This window comes from Hylaeus volcanicus, chromosome 5 (genome assembly GCF_026283585.1).
Source record: "Hylaeus volcanicus isolate JK05 chromosome 5, UHH_iyHylVolc1.0_haploid, whole genome shotgun sequence".
NCBI classification, from domain to species: domain Eukaryota; kingdom Metazoa; phylum Arthropoda; class Insecta; order Hymenoptera; family Colletidae; genus Hylaeus; species Hylaeus volcanicus.
This window is the reverse complement of record NC_071980.1, coordinates 28,208,724-28,231,875: the sequence shown is the minus strand read 5'-3', so window position 1 is coordinate 28,231,875 and position 23,152 is coordinate 28,208,724. Positions and strand designations below refer to the sequence as shown.

Below are 23,152 nucleotides of genomic sequence, written 5' to 3'. Positions count from 1 at the left end.
AGGTAACGATAACTCTTTCATCCTTTTTTATTCGCTTTGGGATAGCTCGGTGTACTCGCGACCGAGTTTATGACAGAGCTAGGTGTTTTCGATTACGAGGATCGAGTCAGGTGTCGGAGAGAATAAACACGAACGGATTGTTTCGATCGCAAACGACCACCGTGCAACCTAATTTATATGGTCATCGGCACGCAAACCGAACGGATACTCGACTCTTTCCCGATAAACGAGCCCGAACCGAGTGGCTCTCCGTAAACGTTGGTTTCCAAATATAATGCCGACTGGGGTATAATGATGACGACGAGAGCAACAGCTAGAGGTTGACAGAGAGAGGGATTGCGTCCTACTTTCACACAATATTCATTATTCGCTTAGCAGGAGTACAAGCTGCTACCGTGTGTTTGCATTCCATCGATTTTCGTCCGTTAAAATGAGGCGGGAAGTCCCACGCGATCGGTGGATCTCGATTCTCAAATATCACCGAATGTTTGGAGATTCGAAGTGGATCATTCGATCCGTCGGAGATGAACCGAGTTCTGTGAAACGCTGCTACCCAGCGAGTTTACGTTTCAGAACTGGAAAATAAGTTCTGCTTTTTAATGCCGTCGTGCTAACGTTCGCGTTCTTGCAGGAAGTGGCAGTTTCGTGTCTCGAAAAATTCGTTATTCGGCTGTCGTCGCGACGATACATAAGCAAAACGCTCGCGAACGTACGGCACACCGGGTGTGGTACATCGACTGTTTTATTTCCGTGCTGTCTGCAGCGAATCGCTGGTCTATCAGAGCGGTACAAAGGAGAAGAGAGATGGGGAACCCTTAGTCACCGTGCTGTAAAGTGGAACAATCGCGGTAGAATAGATTTCGCTTTACCCTTGTTTGATTCTTCTTTTCAACAAGTTCTTTCAGTCAATAAGTGTGGCGGAGTTATCTGGGTACCGTGACACTTATCGAAGGTTCGCTCGCACGTCATTTTACACATAATCCTACCGAAAGTATGGCACGCGGCAGCGTTGCTCAAGTGCATCTTGTTGCTGTGCCTCGATTGTCGTTTCTCCCATTTAATTTGAACCTTGACCCTTCCTCAAAATTTGAAATCATATAACGTACGCCTGGAGGACACTTCCCAGTCCTTTTTGGTGATGGTCCATTAAAAGATTAAAGTTTCAACCTGGTCCGACGTCAAATTTACATAAAGCTATCACGCTTAATGAACTCGCTGGACCTTATCTGCTTACTCTCTCGTTCCCACGATCCACTTCAATCGCACCGATACTCTCACGTGCTGTTTGTCGAAAACAAATCTAAGCCTTCCTTTGTTCGACCAGCGTCGAGCAAATTTTGACCAAATTGCAGCACTCGGCGAAAATTAACCCTCGGTCGATCCGAATATAATTCGATTCCCTTGGACTATGAAAATATAATCGTTCCTTGTTCGACTAGTTTATGAATTTTTATCTCATTTTTGTCTTGGAAGACGCATTATTTGTATAATATACATTAACTATAAATTCATCGTTTTTACTCCAGAAAAAACGAAGGCCAAGCATCGAGAAAATTGAAAATAATTATCACGTAATGGGAAATATTTTAAAAGTATAAACATTCGATCCCTTGAAGACTCCAACGAGCACCTACAATTGTAGAGCAAAGAAGAATCGCCTCGTTTATCATGTTAATAAAAAAAAACTCGTTTCTCCGTGAATCACCCGTGTAATTCACAAAAGAGCGTGTTGCGTACCGCGATCGCTCAACTTTGCGCCCGCCATGTAACGCAGCGATGTTCGTGAGTTTGTAAAAACTTGCTTCGGATGGCTCACCTCGCAGAAAACACGCGACGCCAGCGCCGGTGAAAAACTCCCAATGATGATTCTCGTGTCCGACTCCTGCAACCGAATAAAAGCTGTGCTTCAACCAACTGGGCAATCTTTCCCTATCGCGCGGGTCCCGAGCGTCGCGTCTTTCATGCAGGTTTATCACATTAGAGCCCGACGCGTAATTAGTTATGAACTGTAATTAAAGACCTGCCGAGTACCGGGACTAATTCAATTCCCCGTGCTCGACGCGTACTGATGCGCTTTAATGCACAGAAAATTCTTTTTCGGTCACCTTCTTCGCGAAGTGCTCGCGCCGTTCGACGTTCGTCGCGGATAAAAATATCTCGCGCAGTTGTTCTACTTAATTTAGAATCAGTCAAATCGAAGCGTCTGTGCACTAATTATAAAAACAGAAGGGACTCGCAGGAATTCGCGCTTGAAATGCTTCGGATATACCGTGCTCGAAATTCGCTCTACATTTGCATCCCGAAAAACGCGAGCGAACCCGCTTCAGCAAGTAAAGTTCTCGTCGCGCATGGTAGAGGAAACCGCGCGAGTACACGCAGTCCTACATGCGAGCGACAGCCACAAATCTCTCGCGAAACTTGTTGGAAAAGTCAATGGAGTTTTAGTCCGAGCGTGTCTTACTTTTAAAGTCCGCAGCTGTTCCTTGTAATCGTTCTCCGCGAACGTGATGGTTGCCGTGCACGTGATGTTCGCTTGCTCCAATTCTGTGACCAGATCGTTCACGGCCTGTAACAGAGACGCGTCAAAGTTAGACGTCACGTGTACCACGTAAGGTACCGTTCCGACCAAAGAATTAGATTTGCAGTTTTTTCTCTCGTTAGCATGCGAGGTAATTTGAACATTAAGGGAAGAGATAGAGAGATGGTTGAGTGATTCATTTAATTAATCGACGCTTCGGCCAAGGAGTTGCGTGATCTTTTAATGTAAAATAAATTCTATCTTTACCATCTATACAAGCTAATTGATACTCTAGCTAAAGAATGAGTGGTCGAGCTTCGTCAAATTTTCAAGAGATGTTATCGCTACTTCTTTAGCCTGATCTATAATGGCCGAAGCAGCGTCGGAGTAAATGGCCAGGTTCTAGCATTGTCCAACGCGTATCGATTGCTTACCAAAGAGTACATGTCGCCGGTTTGCGAGAGCGCGGTGACGGTGTCCCATCCGAAATGCTTGATGAACGCTATCCTGGCCGAGTTGTGACTGGAATCAGGCGCAACAGTTCTCAAGAAAAGCGGAAATTCGGTGAAATCGGAGAGCGCGGGCGCCATGGAGCCGAAGGATACTTGAATCACGTTCCAGTATGGCACGATTTTGGCCAAGGTTTCCGTGACCTCGGAGCAGGCGGTACCCAGCAGGAGCGGGATCAGATCATTCTTCTTTGCCGAGTAAAGCGCGTGGAAGAATCTATCAACACCCACCCCTGGATCGCACTAAAACAAAACGTCGAGTCGACTTGAAAACGATGGCGTGATACGTCTTGAGAGAGATAGTCCTCGACTAAATTTATTACGTCGAGAAAAGACCCAGTTTCTTGTATCTCGGGGAAGAGTTTGTTCGCTCCGTTCATTAAATTTAGAGCTAAAAGATTTCTCGGCTCGATCTATTAACTCTAAAGAAAGTATCCATCGGCTAGAACGATCAACTTCAAGGAAAACGATGTAAATTCTGAAAGATATAAAACGACAGAAGTGACCGCACTTGTATTTTACTCGAGCTACACCCAGAGTAATGAAAAAAGCGAATCTACGATCCATTTATCATTTTGATGAAGAGAACGAGCTAACACGAAACTCTCGTGCGTATTTCAGGCCAACAACGTTAAATATACGATCGTCCGAGGTGGTCGGAGGTGGGCGATACGCGGTTCTCGCAGAAGGTAAGCAATTACACGGTACCGTGTAACAAGTAACGAGAGACAAGGAAGAGGAAAAGGATCGCAGGGGTGCTTCTGTCGGATTTCCGTGTGTTCGTTGGAAAGGTAAGGCAAGACGAACCCGGTGAGCCGTAACGAGCAATTATTCAACGCGAACGGTGACTAGGGCGTGCTCGAAAGCTCGCGTAAAGCTCAAGGGTTCGTCTTATATCGTGGAATCTGATACGATGTCAAGTCGAGGCAGAAACAGACTTCTCCGCTCGACGTCGCCTCGAGTATCCAATTGTTCGTGCCCCGTCGATCGATTTCGAGGCGTTTCGATACTACTCGCAACTTTCCACGGGGAAAATCGAAACTTCGTTAACGAGTTTCGCCGGGGAAAATTGAATCCCTCCCCCCACCTCCCTGTTATATTTTTTCACCGAATCGAATCTCTGCTCGGTAACGTCTTTTATTCCGCTTGCCTGGGGCTCGCGTTCGACTTACATACGTTTAGAGAAGGAAATGGTGGCTTTCTCTTTGACTGTATCAGCGATTTTTAGGACACCGGTGATATATCTTTGTTAATTGTTATGTGAAGCGAAATGGTTCTTTACAGTATGTCTATGTTTAATGCGATGGAAATAGATTCAACTGAATATATACAATTTTTATAAATATCCCTCATGTATTATTGATCGATTCGGTAACAATGCAAGCGTACAAGGGATTCGAAGCTGGAAGAAAAGTGCTAAACATATACAGGCGGATTGATAGATACATCCGCACATGGGATTTCATCGAAATCCCGTCCAATCTTTGTAAACATCGTTGCGGGAAGAATGCTTCAAAGGGATCGGGCGGAGATTAAAATTACAGATTCCGCGTCGCCATGATTCGAGGGGCCCACCTTCCTCGAGGTATTCACAAAGGAGTTCAAACATACCGGCACGGATCGCGGAGCTCGCGTGCTTCTACCACGGTTTAATATATGCGCAAGAACGCCGGGAAAGTTTCTCAATGAGAGGACAACGATGCACGTTCGATAGGGGGCGAATTAGTCGCATTTTTTATCCGCAATAAATGGAAAATCGCGCAGAACCTGCTTAAAAAATATTTCATTCGAGAAAGTGACACAAAGTGCTCGAGAGAACTTATCGAGACTTGTTCTTCAGTTGAAAGTACCGTCACTCATACGTGAGTTTAACTCGTTCAAATCTATATCCAATGAAGTGATACAGAGAAGTATACCACCTATCGCACTATCCAGAAAGTCGAGTAAAACGTGCATCCGGTAGATACCTTCGCATCCAATCGTTTATAAATGTCACGGCCGTGTTGGTATGTCCCCCAAAAAATACCAGAGGTCCCTCGCGCCTCTGCAGAATGAATAGTAAGTTCACGGCTCGTTGCGCGGACATTATGTTTCCGCGCGAAACGAACAATCTATTTTATCGCCCTGTCAGTGGAAGGGAATAAAATTTCATGGTCCTGAAAATGAGGACCGCGAGAGGTAGGAAGGGCGAGAACGCGACGGGTGATTTGTTTTCGCGTGGGAATGATTCCGGGGGAGTTCCAAGACAAAGTTGGCAAGTCGCTCGAATGAAATCGTAAGCCCGCGGAATCATTTGCGACGCAGGGCTTATTTAGAGGATTACAGGAGCGAGCTATCTGTTTCCTTCTCGCGACACGTTGACACAAAATAGATCGCGCCGTCTACGAAGAGGAAGAACAATACTAACGCCGAGCTAAAGGTGAAACGACGCAGCGTTTCTCAAATAAGCGAGGCAGTTCGCGAGATCGACGCGTGCTCGGTCGGTTTGCAATTTTAATAAAACACTTAGGAGGCCTCTGGACGCTCCCAGAGCCACTCGAAATTTGATCAATTCTTCATGTATTTCGAGGTAAAATGAGGTTCGGTTTTTCAATTGCAGTTGATTCGATCATCGGATACCTTTCTCTCCAGTCGTTCGAAATAAAGATTTTCCAATAAACCTTACCGAACACACCTCGCTCTCCAACCATCGAACGATCGTAACCCTTTAACTGGAAAAGAAGTATGTCAAAAACGTTGAAAGCGATCTAACATTTGCGCGTTCGTAGCAGCTCGCAATTTCCCGGAATAGTCTGCCGCGCTCCGTGTTCATGGCTCCTAAATGATTCGGTGGAACTTGCGGGAGAAGTTCGGGGGAGTCTGACCATAATCGGTTGTAACTACTTACCGGCGAACTCCACTTCGGTCGTAGCTGGTGTCGGAGGACAATCGCGCATGCCGTAAAGCGTCGCGTCGTTAGAAAGTTTCTGAAACGCTGGTGCAATGTGCTCTCTATAAACCATCATTATCACGCTCACGCTGCGTTGGAACGATGAGAAATGGAGATAGACTCCAGGAGGTCGCGTACGATATCCAGGGAGAGAGAAACAAGCCTGTGCCGAGGCGCGATTGAAAAAATCTCTTCTCCGCGAGTTTGGCTAACCACGCAGTTTTAACTACACACTATTGCACAGTTACGCGTCACTGGAATTTTCGGTGCGATGCGATTATTAGACTTTTTTATGGAAAGTGTTGCAACCTTCTATAACTTTATATAATTACGAAATACGCGTCAGAAATACAGGATTATCGCCATGCACGTGGTTTAAAAAATAACATTTTCAGAGAATCGTGACTCGCGTTACCGTAAGGGCTCCCATCTGCTTTGAACGACACTGATCCGTATCGTCTTATTAAATTTGGAGCAATTTTATCCCGCGACGATGCGGATTTACGACCGGGCTCGTATACGGCGTGCAAGTTTCGACAGCGTAATCTTGAACGAACATAGTCCATGCCTAGGTTAACGTTTACGCGATATAGGTTGCAACGTCGTCCCATTGCCGGATTATGCCGCGCAGTGGGGCAAAACTTAGTACGCGACTTCGCGAATGTTACTGTAACTTTTGATAGCGGGTCGTGTCGCAGTTTTTAGTGCTTGTCTTCTCCGTTTAAAGTTCCGAGGACAAGCCCTCGACGCGAAAGGCAGAATATATTAACAATTTGGGAGTGTTATCCGAGACGAGTTCGCCTAAAATGTCGTAACTCGGCATTTCGACGCGGGAGAGCCATTGACATTTGGATACTCGTTGGATTGTATCGCACGTTTCGATGGTACGTCTGAGACTTGTTACGAAAAGGTTTAAATTAACGCGGTTACTATTCGAATAGTAATGCGAGCTGGGAGACACAGAATTTACATAGACGCTGGTAGGGACCTTCGGCATAATTTAATTTAAAAAGTAGTAAAAATCTAGAGTTAACAAAGAAAACAAGATACGATAGATTGCATTAAATACTCGAGACAAAGAGGTGGATCGTTTACAAACGAGCTTACTTTCCCTGCTCCTTCTCTGATTGATGACTGAACTCACTCTAGAATTGACGCCTGACCTGCCACGCGTCGACGATGTACTCGGTGTACAGTTAACGCCGGAGCAACGTGGCGCGAGTTAGTCTCTAAACTTCGTTAAATCACACGCGGATTCTTTGGGAAGAATTTAACGCGCTCGCATAACTGGAATGGTACAGGCGAGGGAAAAAATGGTATCAAAGCGGGAGGTAGCTTTCTCATTAAATCTTCGCTCGCCTCGGCGCGCCAAGAATTCTCGCGGATACTCTGAAACCAGAAACGTTCGTTTTTCATTTTCCAAAGGATTATCATAACGTCCCACCGCGTTTCGTCTGCTGGTTCCCTATCCATCCGCGGGAGCTCGTATTCCTTCCGCCCTATTTTTTTTCGCCCTGCCGATTTCCAAATCAATTTCAGATGACTTTTACCGCGTGTAGCGGCGGGCATATTTTTCGAGCGTATTTCCCAACGGGATTTATCCTATCTATTCAATTTATTTCGTGACGTTACAGCTTCGTCTGGACGTTTAGTCGTTTAAAAATTGCTTTTGACGCGTATCATCCGATCAGACCATTTCAGAGAATTAGCGATTGCGTTCGCGAATTTTTATCGATATCGCCGCGCCCGCCACGTGGGTGCTCGAGCTCGCTTGTCGTTTAACTAACCGTGGCAAGCCCAATAACAACGCATGTGGTTAATCATCGGGTACTCGCGTAATTACCGGATCGTTCGCGCTCGTTGTGCTCTATTTTATTCCCTTACGAAAAATTTAACAACGAATCAATCGGAAATACTGCTGCGATTTTTCGATCTTTCTGTACGAGAATATCTTAATTAACTATATTTTAATTTCCTAAATTCTGCTATGGTAATGTTGATTTCTGGTTTCTGGTATGGTAAAGAAGTTGACGCTGCGTTACATAATTTATATTTTACCACGTGTCCGTCATGATTAATAAAATACTCTTTCCCGAATGAACACGTCCGTAGGTCCCTCGAGGTGGTCGTTCGGGGTACGTGACACAGGAACGGAACGTTTCGAGAAGTTTCATCGCGAGAATGGTATCTGGGACAGTCGTCGGTACGAAGAGAGAGAGAGACATTGAGCATAAAAATAAAACAAAATTGAAGAAATGTACATTCGTTCGACAGAGCAATTTCTGGCGTCGTTTTATATTTGCTCGACTTTATCTCTCTCAGCGTCAATCATGAATGACGGGTTGCAGCAGGGCGGAAACAGGAGAGCCGGGTTTGAATTAGCAGTTCGCCACTTGTCGACGTGACGTCCTTCGTTTCTCAATTATTTTCCAAGAAACTTTTTCCGTCCTTTGATCGACGAACCTCTGTCAAAGAGGTCTTTTCGTTCTCAAAGCCTTCCTCCTTCCGCATTACCGTAACCCTCGAGTGCTCCCTTCGCGAAGCTGAACCAAGGAGAGAAGTAGATCTATGGTGGTATCTCCAGCGACCGTGGCAGCTGACGAATCGCGATATTACGCGTTATCGCCGCTCTTACGAGATGAAGAACAACCGCGGTAACAGGGATCAACCGTTATGCATCATGTAGCGGGTCGGCCTGCGAAAAATTCGTCGGTCGTACGTATACGTCGTTCTGGCTCTACGTCATCGTTTAGGGCCCCTATCTTCGCGTACAATTTATTCGAAACTAGCTAAATTGACAGACGTTAGGGGGCAAGAAGTGTTGGACGAATGGGAAAGATTTTGTTGCTAGGACTTCTCCAGACCCGATACTCGACGTGTCGGTTAATAAATCTATCTGATACCACAAATTAAATTTGACAAATAAAAGGCAGCCCTTCTGCTCTCCAAGTACGATCTCAAAGAGAAGCAATAAACCTCAGACCTAGAAGGCAAGGAAGATTATGAATCACGCCAGTGGTGCTCGGTTTATTACTTGACGATTGCTTGTCAGCTTCTTCGGGTACGACAAGTTTCCTCGAAGTCGGCCTGAAGGCTCTCGATTGCAGCTGTCTGCATCGTTTCGAGTCTCCCTGCCAGAAATCCTTCAATCGAGCCAGAAATCCTTCGATCGAGCCAGTCTTTTACTTCACGTATCGCAGCTCGTGCACCTTTGAAGACCAGAGATGAAACGAGCGAAGCGTGAAACGAAAATAGAAACTTTTCCGAGGCACCCTCCGCATTGACAAGAGAGAAATGTAGTCAGTTTTGAAGACAGCGCGTGGGATCGAGGCACTTCGTTCGGAGACGAAGCTCGAGCTTGACAGAGATGGTTTATCGTGCCCTCGAATCGATAACGGAAGCATCTCCAAATAAATTGCTCGTTTAGGGAAATTTCAAGATTTAGTAGTGCTCCCCCATCTTTGCTTTTCGATTAGCTCGTAAATTAATGGCAGGGTTGACTCGAACGTACATCAATGACAAGTGGTAGGAATTCCAAGGTTTTGAAAAAAAAAAAGAAACGTGTTGCATTACGACGATGTTCCTTTCGAGTTCGAGTCACGAGGAGCACGACGTCGAAGCTTAATTCTGTGAAAGTACAAAGGTGTTGTAAGGGCTTGGCGTGACGAGAGGTTCGCTGCGGTACGTAGCAATTAATCAAAGTTCCTCCGCGAAACGGCGCATCGAACCCTTTCATCTAAGTCTTTGCCACGGAACCTGAATAATAATTATGAAAATGCCCGATTCTCGTCGACGAGCCACAACGCTCCTGCGTTTAAATTACTTTCAAAGTAACGCGCGTGATCGCCGAGGAACGAAGAAAGGCGGGTCGACGCAGCTCTGCCCTTATTCAGAGTACGCGAAGGTCGAAAATTAATGGACGAAATACCGAACGTGACACTGGACCGTGTGACGAGATTTTGCAATATTAATCCCACGTACAAGATAGCATTTCCTACGTATTTACTAACTAGACAAAGATTAGTCACGCAAAAAGGTGGTCACCGTCTAAGCTTGTCAAGGCCTCGGAAATTATAGTCATGGTTCCCGAGGATGAGGAACCAGTCTTTGCTCCAAAAGCTGCAGTACCGCTCCAAACAAAAGTACACTAGTTAAGGGTAAGAGGATATTACTTCGAAGTGAACTCCACCTGTAACTGAAACGTGCAATAACACTGCAGTAGTACCGTGACATCGACGTGACTGATAAACCTCTGCAATTGCAAGGTGCCGAAGTTTTTTAGAAGTTTGGCGAAAGGAGCTTTAGAGATAGGACGAAGGGAGTTCAAGGAGGAACCATTCGGTGTTTTAGGGGCTGGATAAACTGTAGAATGTTTCGAAGTTGCGGGGGAAATACCGGTGGAAATGGAGAGGTTAATGATGCGAAGGAGCAAGTCGAGATAAAAAGGAGATCTGCGTAGAACAGGACCAGAAATATCGCGCGAATTAGAAAAGCCAAGTTTAATTGAATGTACAACGTTTGGGTTTGATTTCTCTCTGTTCCATTGCGAGGTTTCTGGCTTGATTTCTGAATCACGACCATAAATCTACGTATCGTCACCATTTATAATCCAATTTACGAAGCTCGGGTCGTTTGTTTCTCTTTGTTGAAGCCCGGCGTAAATTTCTTGACAATGGGTTTTTGTTCGTTGCCGAGCAATATTGGCATAAATTTGGATCAAACGCTTTTCATGCCAGGGGTATTAGTTAAAATTGACTGACACGTCCCGTATGTGATACCAATATCTCTCGCTGTCTCTCTGATAATCAATCGATTATCCGTCTGAATAATTTGTTGGTTTTTCCCGATGTTTTCGCCACCGCGACACGTGGAAGGCTTGCACGAAAGTGTCTCACCTTTCTCTTTACCGAATTCATCGCTTCTATTCTAGTCGGGTAGGGTCTGGGTTAGGTCTGGGTTAGGACACTTTTATACGAAAATAAAATATGAAGAAGAAACGATGCGTTAACAGAATCTAATAAAGACCAACGCCAACGTTCAACGTTCTACGAACGTTGCTAATTCAAGATGGGAGGGGTGATTATCTACATATTAACTCGAAAGGTTTCACAGTTATTCTGTTCTGTGGTTCGTTACCATAGTTGCGCGGATTTTCCACGAATATCAAGCTGACAATCTTCCTGATTAATTAGCACGAAACCCGAAATGAGCCTGGGGCGGGCGCTTCTCTGTAAATTATTAAGGTCAACCCTGGCGCGGGCCAGACTCTATTTTTGATTGTTTAATTTGTTCCATGTCTTGTAATTAATGCACTTACAGCGGATGCTGAACAGAACAATCTAGAATTAGCCCATGATATTCGCTCAAAGAGGTTTTGGCTTAACAAGCGAACACGAATAACCTGACTATTTTGGCACGACGCTAGTTTCCGATATCTTTCGATCAAAAATTTTACGATATATATTTCAAAGTGTATACATTGGTGCGTGAAAATTTAAGCTTTCCACGTTAGACAGTTCTCGTGCTAAAAATTCCGCAAAATTGGGCTGCTTAGTTAGACGCTTAACGGCGAATATTCAAAAGATACACGAGGAGAGCGTTTTGTAAACGGTGGCTCTACTTAACGCAGCGAACAGAGATATGCAGAAAAAACGAGAGAGGAACGGAAAAAGGCCAGCTTGAAAACGGCACTGCGGGAAAATCTCTATTTTTTAAAATTCTCGCGGAAGACGAACACCTTTCCGAGAACTTTGTCGGCGTGAGATTGGTTAAATTACAAATGGCCTACGGCCGTTCCTCGTTCTGAATCCCATTTTCAGCCGGGCACGGATATTCATACGTCCCGCACATACACACGCACGCGCTCACACAGTGAATCAAGGGGACGGAAAACGCCATCACGCACTCTGTTGGATTCAGCAAAGACACATAAAAGCCACGTGACGCTCCGGGCCCGTATTTAATGAGACTTCGCGAGACGGAAAAGGAACGACCACGAACTCCCAAACTGGAAAGCAATCGACGCTACAGTGGAGGGTTTGTGCGATCAAAGTGGCCATAATCCAAAAAATCACAAACATTGTTGGAAACAAATAATTGCGTTTAACGAATCAAACTATGTTTTAAGCAGTCGAGTCAAGCATTGTATGTAGGCCAGCAATTTCATTGTATTTTGTGAATGTGGTATTGTTAAATGAAGGGTGGAACACCAGAGAACCGGAAATTGTCTCTAGAAATGACGGTGTCCTTTTGCCACGTTTTTGGACGCAAAGCCTAACGGAACCACGTCGACTAGTACGCGTTGTTCCGATCAAACGAAGCGGCGCTATTTGATTGCACTCGCTAGAGCCGCGTGTTTTCGAGAGGAAAACCAATGGGTCCTCGTTACACGATTATCGACAACTCGTTGACGTGACCACGAGGTGTGGCACAGCCCATGCAATGATGAAAAAGTTCTCACCGTGATAAAAGACAGCGTGTAAGCAACTAAAAGCTTATTATACATCTAAGAGGCACTCGACTGTGTTCTTCTGCCCTCTGTGCTAGCCAAGGAGAGCGATGACCTTACAGTAAAATTCCCTTTTCGTTCCTCGATTCACCCAGACAGGTATCGAATAACTCCAGTCTCTTGCGTTGCAAGGACGTTTATTCTTTGCTATATTTTTACCGATGAAGCCATGCGCAAGCATCACGACCACCGTCCCGTAATAACGTATTTTAACGTCAAATTAATATTTACCCGCGTTATCGTGCGTCGCCGTGTCGCGACAACACAGGGACTAGCGGAAAATGAAATTTTAAATCAGTGATACGCGGCAATTCTGGGACGGAGCTAATTTAAGGATGAAAATTTCAAGCCGTAAAGCAACATCGAGCAGTTGTTGATGGCGGAGTGGAAGCAAGTGGACCATTCGGTACATGGCTTTGTTACCGCTATACCACGAATACCGTTTTGTCAAATTTTTTTTTGAAAAATCGCGATATAAACCTTTTTGTTTGACACATTTAATCAGTTTATTTTGAGAGACGGCAGTGCTGGATTTTATGATCACAGGCTTATAATATAAAATATAATAAATATTAACTTCTGGGCAGGTTCTTCTGTTCCCGTACCTAAAACTGGCTAGAACGATTGCATCGACTTCGAGATCGACTAAATTTTCGTAAGGTTCAATTTTCCGTGACTGGTTCACCTAAAGTCCAGTCAATTTCGAAGCTGTTGATTGTGTACGTCGTAAACTGCGACGTTGTGAGAAATCGTCGCGCAGAAATCGAGACAGCGGAGAACCTTATTCTCCCGATGGCTCGTCCATTTGTCATGCGCGAACCACGAGAGGCGAGTTCGCCAGAAATTGGACGGCACGATATCAAATAACGCGAACGTTGCAGCGAGTTACTTCGTTCCCGTCACCTTCCCGTCGGTTCTGTATTCTAATTCCGTCGCCTTTTCGAGCGGGAACCTCGGAACGGCGTTAGTCGAGCTGCCGAGAGATACGCGAAACCTGTTTCTCGTTAACGTATCTCGCAGCGGTTTGTGGTTGTCGTAGAAAGTCTGATCGTATGACCAGGGTTTCATGTATTCTGCAGAAAACATAGGGAAATCCATTGGGTAATTGTACCTCGAGTAAACTCTAAATCGACGTGCTCGCGTAACTGGCAAATGTCTGTTGCTTGTGTATCGAAGCAACGTGTCATAGTAAATATGTATGTAAATGTACCATACATGTAAAATTTTTAACTATTCGGGTTGAAGCGATTCGCGTAATTTCTTGGCTGTATCGCAGGCCTGTATGCATCCTTACCTTGGTGTCATTGTGAATGAGTCGCAGTCTGAACTTGGACAGGATGTTCATCTCGTTCACACGCTCGACGGCTAGCCTGGCTGCTTGCAGCTCGCTGGGACCCTCTGGTCTGGGCTCAGCGCCTCGAGTCATCTCGAACAGGCCCAGAATTGTCACGTTGACCTTCTCGATGGGGTTCACCTCTAACTCTGTAACACCTTCCTCGTCCTCCTCTTCGGTGCTCGATTCTGTCTCGAAGTCCTCCTCGGTCGCATCAGTAGACGTCGACGTAACAAAAGTCGTCGACGTGAACGTCGAAACGCGCTTCTCCTCGGGAGGAGACTTGCCGCTGGCTATGTTGGAGGATCGTCTACCGGAGGATGCGCCAGGTAGCCAGAAATCATCGGACGTGTCGTTGGCGTTCTCGTTGACGTCGATCGTCTCCTGGCGTCCTTCTTCCTCGACGTTCTCGTCCACCTTGCGGTGCCTATGGAGAACGTCTCTGCCAGGACTCTTGGGCAGATCTGGAGATATGGTGGTCCAGTCTGTGGGCGAGGTGGTCTCGGGGACATCCATCTTCGGCGGGCCAAAGTGCCTTCTGTCAAACTTCTCCGCTTGAGGTGCGACAGGCGGCTTGTACGTGACTTTTATAGGGAACTTCTGAGAGCCTTCGAACCCCGTGAAAGGCTCCTCGTTGGTCTCGTTCGAGGCCCGCGGCAGGCCGCCATTCGGTTCCGGGGTTTCGACTGGACTCTGTGTCTCATTGTTTTCTTTCGCTCCGGGATTATCCAGCACTTTATCGGATCTATTCTTTCGGAGGGATCTCGAGCCTCGAGGAAGCTCGCCACGGCATTCTTCGCAGTCTAAAAGCGATTCTTCCGGCCCCGGGGAACCAGAGGCTACCTCCCTGTCCAATTTATGTTTCCTTCCGACGTTTCTTTTCGCCTTGAGCTCGACATGCTTGCCCTTAACGTCGACGTTGAACGGAACAGAGTCGATATCGGTCCTCGCGTCTTTCTCGTGATGATATTTTCGTTTTTCGTGACGTCTGCGAACCTCGCCATAGTAGTTGTCGAGCTTCCGAGGCGCCGTGGCCAGAAATCGCGTGTCCTCGAGCGGATAGGAGCGATCGCTACTCGACTGGTCGGATATCTTCGCCGCACGGACGGCGAACGACTTCGCAGGATCCGTTTCCCGGGATGATGCGTCCTTTTCGCGGCTGACAGGTCGAATCGACGTGGCGGAAAGCTCGTTCGCGTCGAAGTCTCGTCGCATCCACTCGCGAGAAGCGCGAGGATCCTCGCGGGAATACCCTCTTTCCGCGGTGTCGACGAGGTAAGATAACGTGGCGAGGTCACGACTCTGAGACCTCGTTTTTTCGCTGCACGTCAGGACGCTGCGAACGGAAAGGATGCCAAGGAGGAGAAGGATCAGGCTGAGGGGTAGATGGAGGGTCTCGAAGGATGAGAATGGCAGGAGGAGACGAGAGAGATCGCGGCGCGGGCGGACGCGCGTCATAATCAGTCGCCGTCGCTGCTTCGACGACCCAAGGCGTCCTCCCGGCTGCTCCTCATCTGGAAACGAACAACACGCGTGTACTTCAATAAGAGAGACACTCGACAGGCTGAGAGATTTGGGTTGGATCTCTCCGGCACCGGTTCTTAATCTTCCGGTTCTCGTTTAGAGATGCTACATTCTGGAAATTATTTCGAACTGATTGATCTTGTCATTTTTAATATAACGATTTAATTACAACACACGATCCAAATGCAAATGGTCGCACGTATACCGACGCGACACTGTGAAATGTGACAGACGCGTTTAATTGAATATCACCGATTTTGCAACTTTCAGAGAACGTGCAACGCGGAATCGGGCCGAGAAAAATGTGACAAACGCAGTAACTCCTCTGTAAATGTGAACGAAAAATAAAGGAAAAAAAGAACCATTCCCCGTGTTTTAAAACCTATCGGGTGGCAATATTTCTGTACAGCTCGGCACGCGATAATTCCAATCCACTTAAATTAATCAACGATGCCATTCGTGTTACGGCAAATATTATTTTGTGGCCGGTGATAAAATAAATATTGAACGAAAATCAGTATTAAAAGCGTGGATGCAAACGTTACCGGGTTTTCCACGAAAACACATCGTATGAACGAGCGTGTCGGAGTTCGCGCGGCGTTAAACCGTTTTGGGGGAATTACGTTAACGATTTATGGCTGACCAGGTCTCTCCGTTAACTGAGTTTTTTATGCATAAATATTACTTAGCGAAAGTGCGCCGCTGCTTAAGCCGGGTAACGGGCAATTAATGCCGCGGAGACAGTGACGCTCTCCCTGATCAACTTGTCGATTTCCTCAGCGAAGAACAGGCTACTTAAAAAAATCCAGTGAATTTATTTTCTCGAAAACCGTGTACATTAAAGTAGAGATATACCAAGTTTCATTCAAGAATGTTTATTCTCGCGAAAGGTACAACACGATCGCGTTGAGTATCTATTTGTAGATTAGATCCCCGGATTATCTTTTCATTTGACACGTTTTGACGACCGGATGAGTTTTTTCGCTTCCCATACCGTGGTCATGCTCTTCAATAGGATCGTATCGCGGTGGCACCGCGATCGTTCGAGCGCACTCTCGTTTATTGCGATCAGCGGGCGCAAGTAAGGTTTATCCGCGACAGGGAATTGGTAGCATCTGTCAGCTTGAACGGGAAGCGAAACAAATACGCTTTTAGCAAGGCGTATCACGCCCGGCTGTCTGCGTTCCGTGGACGGAAAATCCGAGCGCGCAATCTGCTTAATGTAATGTCGTAGAAACGAGAGCACGTGGCAAGAATCGTATACAGGGCATGTTAACGAGCCCTCCTGGTGCCCTCTTATTGCGGCGTCAGGAAAAGCCTCCGACCTTGCCCGAACGAGCACTTAAACGGCGATAGCGATTAAACAACGAGATTTATAATAGTTTGTTCGCGTACCTCCCAGTTATGCAACGCCGTGCTCGTGGACAATGGCAATACCTCTACACGTTTTAACGTAATTGACGTTGCAACGCAGCGATTCTTAACCATTGTATCACGAAGCCGACTCTGCTGCGCTGTAAATGCCTGCGAATCTTATGAATGTTTCTTTACGGTTCCTCAAATTATTATTCCCGTTTACGTTAGAGAAATGAGATTTTCACTTGACAGCGTTTCTTTTATCTATTTCGAGCCATCTTCAGATTCTATAAATTTGACAATTCAATTAAAATTGACTAAAGGTTAAAGAGTACATTCCAATTTTGCCTTCTCCCCAAAACGAGGTTCTAAAGTACGTCTTTGTGTGGCGTAGCATTCTTCTGTCTTCTCAATGCTTGTAGCGATTAAGTTCCCAGTCCTTTTCAGCCTTGTGACAGGCGTACCATACAGAAGCAGTGTTTACATGGTGTGGTAGGTCAGGGTGTCGAGAGGTCCACCCTTACACGAGTCTGCGACGCTTCCACTCCTCTGTGAAACGAGTGCCTATCGGAAGTGTCACGCTCTGTGTTCGGATCCACCCTCTGCTATTCGAGGTGCCCGAAATAAAATGGTGGGCGGGATCAGGCGACACTGAGCTGCGGAATGGATCGGCTCGCGTTGAATGAAACCGTCGATATCTAGAAATAGTGATTTACGGGTATCGACGGCGGGTTAAGTTATGTCTACCGGTCCGCTACTGTATCAGGAGAAGATTCAGTGCGAAGGAAAGCGAGCGACGCGTCGTCAAACATTTACCGTATTGCCTAAAGTGTTACCTACGCGAATAACAAACTTTCCACTGTTTCTAATATATTTCAGAGGGAACTTTTCGAAAGAAGTGCCTTCTGATTTGTATAAAATTCTTGTCGAGACAGTGGCGGAAAGTGCTCTTGAAAATTAAACATTTTTCTAAAAATGAAGTAGTAATTATCATTTGTAAAAAAAAATAAGAAGTGTGATCGAAAGGTTTGGATCAAAGCGACTCGCGATTCCTTTCGGAACGGATCTACCTTTCTCCTTCGATACAGACGCGGGCATAAGTAGAATTAGCGAGCAATGGTCAGACACGCCACGTTGTACCGAGTCGCACGCGAACCCCAAGAGTTTCCACGATCAATTTTTTTGGAATCAACGCCTCTTACAACAAAATTCTACTCCACGTTTTTTTTTATCTATTATTACACGAACAATCATTCGCAATTGAAACCTGTAACGGGTGCTGTTTCGTTAAAGATCCAGGGTCCCGAGATGTAGAAATCAAAAAAGAAGTTCCCTAAACGTATCTACAATTTACAGACGCGCCTCTTCCTACCGATTTAGAGACGAAATAAGTTTCTGGCGGAAATCCTGCGCGCGGCTGATGGATCGTGCGGGACGCACGATTGCTTCTCCGCATCTCGAAACAGAATTTTCCGTTTCCCCGGAGTATCGGAACAGGGATTACTACTTTCAGATTCATGCGACTGGTATGTGTACCCGATATACTTTCAAGACATTTCGAGAGTCCAAACTTTCATTTCTGGAAAGAAATTACCGTGTCCCGCCGCGCGCGATACTTTAAGATGGGACGTGGGCTTGAAAACCAATGAAAATTGCAATACTTGGGAACTTTTCCTGTGGTACGGAATGTTTATGAATGCTTTCCGATGTATGTTCAAAATGGATACTTCGAACAAAGCTCGTGACAAGTTTTATAAAGATATGTTGATTTATACAGGATATAAAAATGTTCTATGGAACACTGTATGAATATTTTTATTATCAGTGTATTTATCTATGACCGTTCCACCCGGAATCAGGAATGGTTTCCTCGTGAAATCGAACATCTTCTGCCTCGAATATTTTCTTCTATTTTCAAAAATAAATAAGTTATTCAGGGCGATCCGTTCCACTAAAATTTTCCTTTATTCGACTCGAAAAAAGGAAAGAAACGAGCGCAAGAGAAACTCTAGTAAGAAGGCAATCCGATATCAGTCGGAAGCCGAACAATTTTCCTGAAAGTTCATTAAGCTTGCGCGATTTTTTCCAAAGTTCTCCGTTTCCGGTTAATTGCGTTTCTTTCCGTCAAGCGGCACCAGAAATTGCGTTTCGCTGTATTTCAACGCGCCTGCTGAAACCCATTAGGGAAAGTTCGACCCCCCGAATGCCTCGTAATTACGCGTGAATTATTGCCGTATTTTAGCCCTTCGACCCGCTAAGTTAGAATTTACATGACTTTGTGGAACAACGGTTCGATTAACCCTCATCAGACGCAACGGATATTTTAAGCTAGTGCTCCTTAAACTCTACTCGCCAAGACCTTTTTTCACTACGTAATTATTAATGATCCACGCTCTCAGAAAGTTTACAGCTACCATAAATTCAACCGCGTCGCGTGCAGTGCAACAATAATTTCAATATATCATTTTTGACGGGCGGATTAATGTAATTTATAATATTTATCACTGTGTAAGTGCCATATTTGCAAGAAAATCAAACATTCTGATATTCCTAAGTTTCAATTAGTATATAGCGATATTTTGATAATGCATTTGCAAACCGAATTTTTCACCGCGATTGCATCTACCTTTGAACGGATCAGATCTGGTTGCCATAATCACTCGACTTAATCCCTTCGAGAACGACACGCGTTTCCCATCGTCTCCGTTTGACAAAAGAACGGATGCACGATCGATTATCCGTCATCGAAAAACAGTACCGGGAATTAAATTCGTGTTTTTGAACAGCTCACGTCCGAGGATAATGCATGCCACCGCAGAAGCGAGACGACAGGGTCGAATTCATCTCGCGAGCGGTCAGCTCGTATCGGGACAAGCTTGTCCGATAGCGCAAGCGTTGCGATTCGCGTCCAACTTCATCGATTGCGTTTATTAGAATTAATAGGGGACACGAAGGGTCGCTGTAGCCTTAAAAGCCTCGCTCGTCGAGCTCGCTGCTTGGCCAGTTTATTCTGTTTCCCGCTCTTTCGCGTGCAGTTTCATAATCACTTTATCGTCATTAGATCGCGGTCTAAACAGGAGTGGAATCGAAACTTTCTCCTCTATTTCCCTATTTTTCCATTCGGATACTTTTTTTAGTCTTTGGAACTTGTTAGCAACCTGTAGTCGAATATATACATCTCTTAATTGCTTCGTGTGGATGAGGAAAACATTCAGTATTAAACTTTTCCAGCGTTTCGGTTCGAACCGTCCCCAGAATGTAATCGCGGTCGTTACTTTTTATTTCTGATTGGAATGGAAATAAAAATTACATTGATTCAAAGAAATGGGATATTCTACGACACCTCGACTCTCGAACAAATATTATCGGGTCAGGGAGGGAATGCTTGAAATCAGCGCGCGGTCCCAGGAACTTCCTGACCTTTATAAATGTTCCTTTGTAAAAGTTACGCGCTACAGGAGCGTAAGCTAGGAGTACTTTTCTTGAAAGGACGAAACGAGCGATGCATGCCGTAAATGGAGGAACTTTCGCCGTACATTCTGCGAACGGTCCGATGTTTTTCGATGCTTATATCGAACGATAACATTTTCTTGGTAACCCGAGACTGTTTTCATTTCGTGTTTATGAAGAACAATAGATGTTTACTCGGTCATATTTTTATTCGCGAATTAAACGTGACGTTTCGGTCAACCTTTACGGTCTTCAGGTGGACGATTATTATTATAGCGCGCATTTATGGCATTTATGCTGTGTATTAATGTATATGGAAACACGTACCTTACATGCGCAGACAAACATTTTGGTAAGCTGTATGTACGTTGTCTTAGGTAAATTGATTCTACCCCGACAAAATAATTTGGTTCTCTTAGTATGTATCAATTTAATTATACTATTTTAAATACTACGAAAAATCTTATTTAAAATTAAAAATTGAACCGTGGAAAATTGTCCCTACGGCAAAATTTATGTCCTTTTATCATCGCAGATCGAGGGAGGTTTGGACCGTAATCGTGACATTAACCATCAAAGATCCGATAATCGTAAAGACGATCCGCGGAAAGCTCGCACGGTACTTCTCAACCGCGCTGCTATTCATGGGCGAATATAGGAGAATATAAAAGAACACGAAATTACCGTAAAATCGTGTAATATTGCCTCGGCAGTCGCATTTTTCTCGAGCGCAGCTTGAAATGAAATCGATGTCGACGATCGCTTCGAGTGTCTCCGTGGACAGCGTTTCCCCCTCGTGATTTTCCAATTTAGTTCGGTTCACAGAACATTTCGTTCCAAGCGTCACTTTTTAATCGCTGGCGAACCAACAAACTCCGCGAACACCTGCGATTGTTTGTCTCTTTTTCATCAACTCTTTTCTACGGAGACCAGTCCCGTCACCGATCCTTGGATCAACATTTCTTCGAATCCTTTCGCCGGTATCCGTCTAGAAAATGTTTGTACTTTCCTCGAACGTCTTACAACAATCCATTACAGGAGTATCTCGATTGCTTTCTTTCGCGGGGGAACGTCTTGGGCTTTGTTTACCAGCCTGGCTGCGTTTTTATACTCCCGCCTTCTACGACGATATTCCGAGTCATCTTTACGTTATCATCTTCACCTTTTTTCACGTGTCCGTTAGCGTGTTCACTGCCACATCGTTCTTTTTTAACGACCGTAACCGTCGGTCTCGGGCCCGAAATCCGTTCGTTAGTTGATTTCTATGGAAGCAAAGATCTTCTTGCTATTTATTTGCTTAGCTTTCGTTAAACCGGCGAGATCGACAGTTTTTTTTTATCAGACTCGTGCAACGAACGGACATTACGAATCGAGTGCTAGCCGTGTCTTCATTTCACTGTGATTTAAAATACTTGGAGTGCTTTGGCGAGAATAGAGCTATGTTCGTTTTTATTTTATTAGACGTCCAGTCCAAGTAATACGTCACGACGTGGAAGGCGTCGCGTCGCGTCGCGTGGGAGCAACCGCGTCGCGTGCTTGCGGTCCGCGCACTGTTCGCCCCGTGGCACTCGGCGAGCCCCGTCTTCCACAGGAGTTCTCGTGACAAGCTGTTGGCGGTAATGCGCAGACGCTCCTCGGCCCTTGCAATTTTCCCTCGATCGGAGGCCCTTTTCCTAGCCCAGAGGTGGGAAAAAGTTTCTCTTAATGCTAAATAATCCCTGGGACGTCTTCGATTCTGGGTCAGATTTGACAAACGATACTATTTTTGCGAAGTTCGCGGAGCAATGGTACTCCACGTGTTAGAATTGTCCAACGTGTTCGTGAAAGTTGGAATCTTCGGGAGTTATTCCTGGATGTCGGAATTATTGAGGATCGCAGGTTAAAGTTGAAGGTGTTATCGAAAGTAGCACTTTCTGAATTATCGAGCGTGGAGAGACACAAACCCCAAGCTTAAAGAGTATTATGTTTATCTCGAAATCTACAAGATTAGTAGAAAACGTTATTTATATTTTCCTTGACCCTACACCTATGACTTCTCATTTTTCATCTTCAACTGCGTCCTGCAAGAAAATCAAGACGTTCCCCAAGGGGGTCCAGACGACCCTCGCTGAGAATCCCTGCTATAGAGTCCACGAATGAGGTCTTCGATTGGCTCAGTCACCTTGCGAACTTCTTCTCCTAATCTTATATCGGAGAAGCTCGATTCAGCCGGCTGAATGGGAACTGACCTACGAATAACTTTCCCGCGCTTCGTGTTTCGGTACCCAGCTAATAAATCGGATAGCTGTTCATCGCGTTGGAGACGCTCCACCGACGGGTTTCTGGCCGACTTCTCGAACCTCTCAGAACCTCTCCTTTCGCGCACGGTTGCTGTTGCTCGACCGAATTCACCTGGCGTGCGCGTATAACGAGGACGAAGAACTTTTGAAATATCAACGCGATAGAGTTTTTAGTTCGCGCATCGATGTGTATTTATATGCAAATGAACCCGCGTGGGTCTGTCGCTGCGGGGAAAGTGGTTCGAATAAATTACGTTATTCACCGCGGCAAACACAATTTCCGCGTGTCTTGGTTCGCAATCGTCGATGCAAATACGCAAACGGTGTCGCGCGTGAGCGTATTGTCGGCCTACTGCCACGAGCTTTAACGCCAACGTTACAAATTTCCATCCGACCGACTCGTTTCGCGATCGACCTGAAATCATTTCATCGATGAACGGACCAAGCGCGAATTCTAATTTCGAATATGCAATTTCACCCTTCGCCAAGCCCGCGCCACTTTTGAAATCATTTTCGCGCCCTCGTTTCATCGCTTCGCGACCCGAGATGTGATTTTTTTTATATATATTTATTAATTAAATTTGCCCACTCGACCAAGAAATGGGTTCGTAATATACGCGTAAGCCTGTCTTTCAAATATTTCGTCCGTTTACTGGTATAATATTTAGGATAATGCGATGTTGATATCTCGAGCGTTTTGTTATCGACTTTTTCTTCCAAAACGCTCGGCAATATACGTCAACGAC

At 45.4% G+C, this 23,152-nt stretch overlaps 1 protein-coding gene across 1 annotated transcript in view; it reads right to left on the bottom strand.

The window, feature by feature from the left end:
• Nucleotides 1-21,692, bottom strand: part of LOC128876138 (uncharacterized) — a 47,104-nt gene extending 25,412 nt beyond the window's left edge. The window contains exons 1-5 of the mRNA XM_054122259.1: nt 20,812-21,692; nt 13,759-15,311; nt 2,953-3,270; nt 2,462-2,566; nt 1,817-1,882 (exon numbers count right to left, since the gene is read on the bottom strand). Coding sequence (XP_053978234.1) covers nt 1,817-1,882; nt 2,462-2,566; nt 2,953-3,270; nt 13,759-15,255 — 1,986 coding nt within the window. The 5' untranslated portion in view covers nt 15,256-15,311; nt 20,812-21,692. The remainder of the gene's footprint in view (nt 1-1,816; nt 1,883-2,461; nt 2,567-2,952; nt 3,271-13,758; nt 15,312-20,811) is intronic.
• Between the last annotated feature and the right edge of the window lie 1,460 nt (nt 21,693-23,152).